General features: G+C 36.0%; 1 protein-coding gene and 1 long non-coding RNA gene across 3 annotated transcripts; one reads left to right on the top strand and one right to left on the bottom strand.

The window, feature by feature from the left end:
- Positions 1-333: 333 nt before the first annotated feature.
- On the top strand, positions 334-982 carry LOC118488125. The gene is made up of 2 exons (XR_004883831.1): positions 334-434; positions 519-982. It is a non-coding gene; the product is annotated as an uncharacterized LOC118488125 (long non-coding RNA).
- On the bottom strand, positions 933-8,578 carry LOC110873086 (fatty acid amide hydrolase). Of its 2 annotated transcripts, XM_022122015.2 has the most exons (20): positions 8,379-8,576; positions 8,185-8,294; positions 8,042-8,102; positions 5,240-5,433; positions 5,042-5,174; positions 3,931-4,008; positions 3,702-3,849; positions 3,507-3,619; positions 3,358-3,433; positions 3,190-3,261; positions 3,055-3,106; positions 2,890-2,973; positions 2,737-2,820; positions 2,202-2,305; positions 2,025-2,117; positions 1,782-1,850; positions 1,521-1,585; positions 1,373-1,434; positions 1,204-1,299; positions 933-1,123 (listed from the first exon to the last, which is right to left on the bottom strand). In XM_022122015.2, exons 1-20 carry the CDS (start codon positions 8,482-8,484, stop codon positions 1,064-1,066), a joined length of 1,860 nt encoding a protein of 619 aa, XP_021977707.1. In that variant the 5' UTR covers positions 8,485-8,576; the 3' UTR covers positions 933-1,063. The 2 variants fall into 2 exon arrangements, with proteins under 2 accessions (XP_021977707.1, XP_035841156.1); XM_035985263.1 differs by lacking the exon at positions 1,373-1,434 and having other exon boundaries at positions 935-1,123; positions 1,204-1,260; positions 8,379-8,578.
- Positions 8,579-8,895: the final 317 nt, after the last annotated feature.

Consider the following 8,895-nt stretch of genomic DNA (forward strand, 5'->3'; position numbering starts at 1 on the left):
ACAAATGTAAAAGTCCTTTTCAAAATGACTTTTTGAGAAGGAGAAAAAGTCATCAAAAAGTCATTTTTGAAAAGTTAGAATGTTGTGACCTTTTGAACTAACTTATTGACTTATTAGCTTTTAGTCATTTTACATCAATAAGCTAAGGCAAACACTTTTTAAAAAACAACTTATTGACTTATTGGCTTTTCCCACGCCATAAGTTAATCCAAACACTTTTTTAAAAAACTTATTTTCAGAAAGTCATAAGTCAATAATTCATTTTTCCAAAAGTTCTTTTTAACTTAAATAAGCTTAGCCAAACATGCCCTAATTACACCTTATTCAATCACTCCGGGTTTGGTCACTGTTCTATTTTGAAACTTAAAATAAGAAAATGTTAGGCACGGTTTTGCTAACTGTGAGCTGCGTTTCATGGTGATTGTAGACAGAAGGTGAATTTTCCCGTTTTCATTGCATTGGATTCTTATCTATAACAAACTTTTCTCTTGATTTCTTATGTTTATGTATTCTTCCAGCATGTTAGGATCGGATTCATCAACAATTGATTATCCAGGAAGAATTCCTTCGGACAAGAGATCCGAAATGATGTTGCGGCCATTAGTGAAAATTTTGCTAATGACAAGCTTGTTTCTGGGTCCTATTGATCAGTACCCAATGAAAATGATAAGTAGCTTCATCAGCTATTAAATGGCCATTAGTCTTGAAATGCCAGCAATCCCAAATGGATGAGGAACTGAAACATGGTAATGCTACTGTTGATGTCGCGAATTAATTAAATAGCAAGTTTTTATGACATGATCTGGAAGGTTAAATGTCACTCCCCCGGAATGGAAAACCAGAAATCGGCTCAACATCTCGTTTCTTAATATTTCTTTCTTTTCAATTTCTATCCGAAAAAGGAAAGAAGAGATGACTAGGAATTCACAATATATTGATAACTCGATAAGGTTTTAATTGATTAAGAACAGTTGTAGTTGAATACAAACTAAAAGGAGGATACATAGTGTAGAAAGACTCGGATAACGAGTTTAGTCTTCATAAAATAGATTTTCTACGATAATTAGTGTCCCTTTAAAACATCAAAATATGATGCTGGCTTCTTAGTCTCAGAACGCAGTGCCTGAATATCCAAAATCAGTATGATGTTAGTATGGTGCATGCTGACAACTTTTGCATCATGCATGTTTTGGTTAAATGTACCTCGCATGCAGCAGCCAAACGCAGAATTGTAGCTTCGCCCCAAGGGCGGCCTATGATCTGCAAACCGATTGGAAGACCTTGCTTGTCATAACCAACCTGTAACAGGTAAGATATAATTCAAGTTTCGTCTAGAACAAGTTGATATTGGTATAAACAAAACACTACTTACAGGTACAGAAATGGCTGGGAGTCCAATAAGATTCCCTGCTAGAATGAAACGCATTAAACTACCTGAAACATGAAGCACACCACAAGTTAAATGCAAGGTTATACAGTAAAATTACGCATAATGAATATGTATCACCATACCAACTCACCTGTTACCTTCAGATTCGTCTCCCCCATCTCAAGTGCCCTTGTGCTTATCAAAGGAGCTGTCATTCTAACAAAAAAATACACTCTATAAAAAGTTTTATACACACACACACACACACATATATATATACATCAAATTGCTCAACCTAACCTATAAAACTGTGTTGATATTTTATAGTTTGATACTAACATCAAAACTTTGGAGGCACAAATGTTATAAAGGCAAGGCCAGTATTCTACTATAGTCAAGGGTATCTACATACCCGGTCGTTGGAGTAACTATGACGTCGACCGTCTTGAAGATCTCCATGTGATAGTACATCACCCTGCGCCTGCAATTGCAATCAACCATGTTATATAGTATGTCTGTTGTAGTACGGGTTTCGTATGGATAACAGTTTTCCTTTATAAAGGCTCGCCATAAGTAAAGAAATTGAAATTATTTGACCTTTAACAGTCTAAACTTGACTCTAATTGGAAAAAAAAAACGAAGAAAAGCTCAAGACCTGAGACGCTGGGCTGCAACATAGTCTGAAGCTGTGAATGAGCGGAAAAGTGCCAGATTAGTGCGAGTGTCCAGTGTAAATTTCTTGTCATTCCTGTTTAGATATTAGTTATATAAGTAGAAGCATTTAGATTGACCAAAAAGCTAATGATATTAATTTAAGCATAGGATAGCATACCCGCTCTGACAGTGAGGTGTAAGTGCGGCTAATGCTTCAGAACCAATGGAAACAAGATGGGATGTTCGTGTCTGGTGAAGCTCAGGTATGGTAACCTCTACTACCTTGAACAACAAAGTTAATATCCTAAACAAGCCTGGTTGTAAAAATCCCGACTAGTCTTTGATTAGTCGCCGATTAATCACTAATCTGAGGTTCACCGATTAATGGCCGATTAATCGCTAGGCGGTCAATGGCGGTCCTATTCTGGCTAAACACTGGCTAAATTTCCGACCAAACCTTATAAATTCCATCCAATTACTTAAAAAACGGGTCAATGAGGGGTTAAAACATGCCTACTTAAAAAAACTACATATAAAAAGGTGTGTATATATATAACTAAAAATTACATATAAAAATCTCGATTCGATTAATTCCGATTAATCCCTATTAATCCCGATTAATCGCTAGTCGGTACCCCACCGCCCGACTAGCGTCTAGCGATTCTTACAACACTAAAACAAGTGTTACTTCATATATACTTTTTGATACTTACTTTGCAGCCATAAGTTTGTGATAAGAGATTCAGAATATCTTCACACTTGGTTGAAATGTCAGGTGAGAAGACGTCATTAAACCACTGCAGACAATAATATAGTGATCAGTATATGTATAACCCAGAATTAGAGGGATAGGGTATAATGATCACCTCTGTGTACTTTCCTAGACGCATTGATCCCAAAATACTAGACTCCTCATGATGCGATGATAGGTCAGGCAGACAGGGGATGGACTGCATGCAACTTAATTAATATTACAACATAACATGAAAGGTAAAGAGAAAGGAAGAAAATATGATGATTATTAATATTACGGGATTAAGGCTCAGTTTATCAGCAGGAGAAGCTCCTAAAATAGCTGCATACCTAAAGAAATCGATGAATAGTAGTCGGTTACTTAAGTAGACAGACAGACAGACAGACAGACAGAGAGAGAGTGTGTTACTTACACCAGCATGATATCCTCAACACTGGATGCAATTGGTCCTATAATTTCTAAGGTCCCTCCATCATATAATGCCCTGAGAATTCAATATGATTATGAAGATAACAACTAGTGCGCTACCTGGTAATATATAATCTCTTAATGTACAATTACATGAAGGAAGTTAGGTTACCCTTTGATGTCGGTACGCCCAAATGTTGTTTTCAATCCCACAACACCGCAAAGAGAAGAGGGAATACGGACTGAACCTGTGATAATTAACAAAGTAAAATTTCATTCCTTGACTTGATATGTGTATATGTGACAAAGCAACCAACCAACCTCCTCCATCTGTTCCCAATGCAGCTGAACATATTCCCGAAGCTACAATTGCCGCTGGTCCTGATGAAGATCCACCTGTATACCTCTCCGCATTATGCGGGTTTCGTGTTGTGCTAAAACACCAGTTTCAGAACTTTAATCAAAGGAAATAACTACAAGTTATAAACCACTATATGTTAATCAACTAAACCTTACCCATTGTTTGGGTTATTTCCAGTAGTCCCTTGTCCAAATTCATGCATATTAGCCTTCCCAACGAAAATCACCCCACAGCTCCTTAACCTTGATACACAAACTGCATCCTTGTCAACAGTACGCACCTCATCAAACCATATCGTCCCACCTGTTTAAATAACCAATTTCCATCTATATGTCATTGGTGGCACCAGGCAGGTATTAAATTAATACTCATTTAGATGTATACCCTTTGATGGATGGGGATAGCAATCTATATCATCCTTGATTGCCATGAAGATACCATCCAAAGCTGACAATGGTTTTCCTACACAACCATGTAAGAATGCATCAACTGGGACTGAACTTAACAAAATATTTACTTTTTTTTCCACATGGCTTAATAAAATATGTAATATATTTTTCAGCGAGTAAATTGCCATTGTAGTCCCTGAGGTTTGACCAAAATTGCCACTTTAGTCCAAATAGTTTTTTTTCTTGCCATTTTAGTCCAAATAGTTTTGTTTTCTGCCATTTTAGTCCGTGACTTTTATCATTTTTTTGCTATTTTCATCGACCACCACCACCACCTCCCACCACCCACCCCATCACAACCTTCTATCATCGCCACCACCTGCTTGCACCGTCACCACCCACCCACCCACCCCACCACCATCACCACCCACCATTTCCACCACCACCGGCCACTTTTCCGCCACCCACATCATCAACCAACACCACCGCCATCATCGTAAAACCAACAACCACTGCCATCATCTTCACTGTAAACTGGCACAAACACAATCCCCATACCATCGCACCTGCAAAAAAAGAAAGAAAAATGTGGTTTGACCAAAATTCACCTAAGTTAACTAAATTTTTTGAATGGAGTTAGTGGGTTTGATGAAAATGGCAAAAAATGACAAAAGTCAGGGACTAAAATGGCAGAAAACAAAACTATTTGGACTAAAATGGCAAGAAAAAAACCTATTTGGACTAAAGTGGCAATTTTGGTCAAACCTCAGGGACTAAAATCACAATTTACTCATTTTTCAGCTTTTTACAGTTGTAAACCATAGTTACATTTATAAGTGCCCAGAAATATAAAAAAAATCACCATTCTTATCATAGAAAAAAACTCTGTGCACTTATAAATTATAACTGTGACATCCAATTTCCTTTATTCAATGAGAAAATTAGATATAACATATTGAGATCTACACAAAGAGTACACATTTCGTGTTTCCACATGCCAACATTTTTTTCTAAAATTATAAGCATGGAATTTTGAATTACTTTTTCTTGATTATAAATGTAAACAGATACTATTTTAGACATGGAATGGATATAAATGAATGCACCTTCCTCAAACCGTTGGGTTGAAGCTGCAGCCTGCTTTCTAACATCTTCAGCATTGAAAGAAACCAACTGTGGTGTTGGGGGTTTCTTATTATTGTTAAATTCTTCAATAGCAGAAATCACGTACTCTGCGACCTGTTAAATGGTATATATATGAGTAGGCTATTGGCAGGGGCAACCTGTATGTGATTGTGACATACCCTTACTGGCGTTGTGATCCTTGACCTGTATGAATATGCATAATCACGAATCTTCCAGTAGCGAAATGATGGGGTCAAACCAGAACTCCTGCTAGCAGAAGCAGGATCATATTGGGGAAGACATCTAACGCTCGAATCAACTCGGTCTTGAGATGTACCATCTTCTATGAGACAAACCACTCCTGATTCTTGTTCTAATTTCAGAATAAAACAAGAGGGGATTACTTCCTGAGGGAGCTTACTTCGCATTACTATGCTCGTTTCGGTAGTTTTCTTATTCATATAATATTTATTGTAGTAAATTGTGATAGATATACATTAAAAACGAAGTAATCGGGTAATCCATTTCATTGTGTTGTGCATGGCTCGGTTATTATCCTCAACCGAAGCCGAAACCAAATTAATCGGTTATTCTATTTTATAAACCAATCGGCTTTTGGTTAATCACTGCGGTTTATTTGGTTAGATTGACGATTTTTTGTTTGGTACATGTAATTTCTTAATAATAGCAAAAACCAAACTTAGGCTAAAATTTTTCCTATAAATATAAGAAATTAAAGTATAAATACACAAATTGAAAGTATAAATATGTGAAATGGAAATATAAAATACGAAATATATGATCTGGATGTATAAAAGCTAGAAATATGTGAAAATATGAATGATTGGGTTCGGTTCAACTAATTTTGGTTAAACGAGAGTACAAAAAAATTGATAACCGGTTTTTGGTTAATTCAGTTTTTGGTTGATTTTGGTTCGGTTTCGTCTGTTTTTGGTTTAGTTTAGGTTAACGATTTAGTTTTTACTCACTGATAACCGATTTTGATTAACAACCGATAGGTGCGCGTGTGATGCGGCTAGAAACACATACATGGCCATGGTGTGCTTTGTTCGGTTGGTTAGATTGTTGTCCTCAATCGAAATCGAGGTCATTAATTAGTCTATTTTATTAATCAATCTGTTTTCAGTTAATCGCTTTGATTTATTCAGTTAGATTGGCGCTTTTTGTTTTGATTCATTTAATAGCCAAAACCAAACTTAGGCTAAAACTTTTGATTAAAAATACTTGAAATTTAGGTATAAATATATGAAATGGGTGTATAACTACATGAAATGGAGATATAAATACACAAAATGGGGGTGTAAATATGAAATACATAAACTGGAGGTATAAAAGCTAGAAATATATGAATGGTTCGGTTTAGTTAATTTTGGTTAAATGAGGGTACAAAAAATTGATAACCATTTTTGGTTAATTCGGGTTTCGATTAATCATTTTTCAGGTAAATTAGTTTTTGGTTGATTTCGGTTCGGTTTCGGTTAACGACTCAGTTATTCTTACCCTTAAACAATGTTAATCACGTAACATATCATTTTTTTGAATAAAAAACTATAGCAATACTATACTCAAATTAAAGAGAATAAAATACTCGTTTACACGGTGTAATTTAAAAAAAAAATTAACGTACCAAAAGGTTATGACCGTTTAAAAATCGTGGGGGAGTTAGTTTTTTATATGGGGATAAAGTGTAGCTACTAACTAATTATCTATAATTTTGTTAAAGATGAGAGATTAAAGTGTAATCCAGATGAGATGATTAAATTGATGGAATTTAATCACTTGACATTCTGTAGCTATTAAACATTCTGGGATAATGATTAAGTATGTTAGGCTTTAATCACTTGTACACTAAGACATCATATACTTGTATCTTTTAATCCGCACGTCAATACTGACCAAAACAACTATCGAAACGTCGACAAAAATGAGTAGGTCGTCACGGTACTTTTGGAACTTTTTTAAAACATTAGAGTTTATAAGATATGACAAGAATACATAAAAAAAAATTATAATATTGTTGTGGAGGGGGAAAATGTAACTAATTACCCATAATTATGTCAAAATTCAGGGAGTTAACTGTAATAAGACGAGAGACTAAAATATAATTATTGTTTAGAAGACCATTTACCCCATTTTAGGTGTATATTTATAAATTAAAACAAGAAAAGTTCTTACTTTTTAGATATCTTAAAATGTCATACCTCATGCATTATAAGGCAATGTGTAGTCATAAAGCCCCTTTGTGGGCATTATATGACACGTGTCGTGCCACGTCATACAGAGGCTTTATGGGGCGTTATATCACTAGAGCCTGTAGTCATAAAGCCCCTACCCATCATTACCTAATTATTAATTTTCATTTTTATTAATTAGTTAAAAAAACAGTTAACTATTTTTTGATTGGTCAAAACCATAGCGCTCCTCCCTCTCAAGAAAAATCACACCGCTATGGCTATGGTGCTCCACCCAAAATTGATCCCCATATCGCCGCTCGTTGTGGTGTTTAGGATGCTATGGGGCGCGATTGGCCAACAAAAACCACACATAACGCCCCATTACGGAGGGTCTAATATAGTATAGATTAAGGTATGTTAAAATGCCCTCTCTCATGCATTAATTCATCATTAGATCGACAGACAAGAAGGATTACAACCCATGTGATTCTAAAATAGTATCGTTCATTTCCCCATCATCCATGTCTTATAATTTGGCCAACAAGTGCATGAATTAAGGATTAAGGGATTCAAGCTTTTGGTCTCAGAAAACCAAACACAATGCTAACCGCATTCTACTTCTGTTTTGATTCCATAGCTAGCATTTAATAATCCAAAAGTATAGATATTAGAATTTTATGAACAAGCAACAGAAAAGAAAAATAAAGGAAAATGAATTCAGCATGATTATTCTGAAAGTGGTTTTTTATATAACGTGTCTTTAGATTAAGGTAGAAGAATTAAAACCTTGAGGAGGGAACTCTGGTCGAAACATGGGTGGTTCTGGTATCACAGTCTCCCTTAACATCTGCATAACATACACGCATACGTAAATAAGAAAACATATGCGCGTCAATTTAATGGACCGACAGACAGACAGACAGACAGACCTCTTGTAGCTTATTCGGCTTCTTCAAGTAAGCAACGATGACAGGACCAATGAATGGCATTTCAATGAACATAACAAAAATCCTCAGCCATAGCCCACTCAAATTAGGAGCTGCATGCATGCAACATTAATCATAATTAATATTATTATTAGCTAGCTAGAAAGTAGAAAAGAGAAGGGAACAAGTAGAAGAACCTTCGATCTCTCCAGGATCGTACTTGACTTTGGTCAAATCGACTTGGTTGGCAGGCAACATAACGTTCTTCTTCTTCTTCCCCATCTCCACTTGACATAGAGGCATAGAGCTTCTGCATGAATATATAATAAGCTTCAAGCTGACATCAAGATTGACGATCAGGTGACAAGTTTGTTGCTTTGATGATGAAACAAGATTTGGTGGTGAACAAAGTGTGAACAAGTTGGTTGATGGGGCAGGTTTAACTGCCCTTCAATTCTTCCATCGCCTTTTACTTTCACATTCTTTTTAACACTTCCATTTAGGCGGAGTGGCCCAACACTTGCAAGTTTCTATTTTACAAATCTTATTTTATAGTATATAATGAAACAGTGGTTAACCGAGAGGTTAGTCCACGGGTCGAGTCTCGTCAAATAGGGTTAATTCCTTCTTTCCTCGATCGATGGTCGGGTCGTCCTCTAATCCGTCTCCTGCACAATGAAAATACACCGTGACTCGCAACAAGGAGAATGGGGT

Source organism: Helianthus annuus, chromosome 16 (genome assembly GCF_002127325.2).
Source record: "Helianthus annuus cultivar XRQ/B chromosome 16, HanXRQr2.0-SUNRISE, whole genome shotgun sequence".
Classification (NCBI taxonomy): domain Eukaryota; kingdom Viridiplantae; phylum Streptophyta; class Magnoliopsida; order Asterales; family Asteraceae; genus Helianthus; species Helianthus annuus.

Bases quoted from the DNA above. Each gene is read 5' to 3' on its own strand.
- LOC110873086 (XM_022122015.2), bottom strand. From the start codon at position 8,484: ATGCCTCTATGTCAAGTGGAGATGGGGAAGAAGAAGAAGAACGTTATG. The intron at 3,262-3,357 runs GTAACCTAACTT...TTGAATTCTCAG, and splicing joins GGGCGTACCGACATCAAAGG to GGCATTATATGATGGAGGGA. The intron at 1,300-1,372 runs GTAAGTAGTGTT...TACCTGTTACAG, and splicing joins TCCCAGCCATTTCTGTACCT to GTTGGTTATGACAAGCAAGG.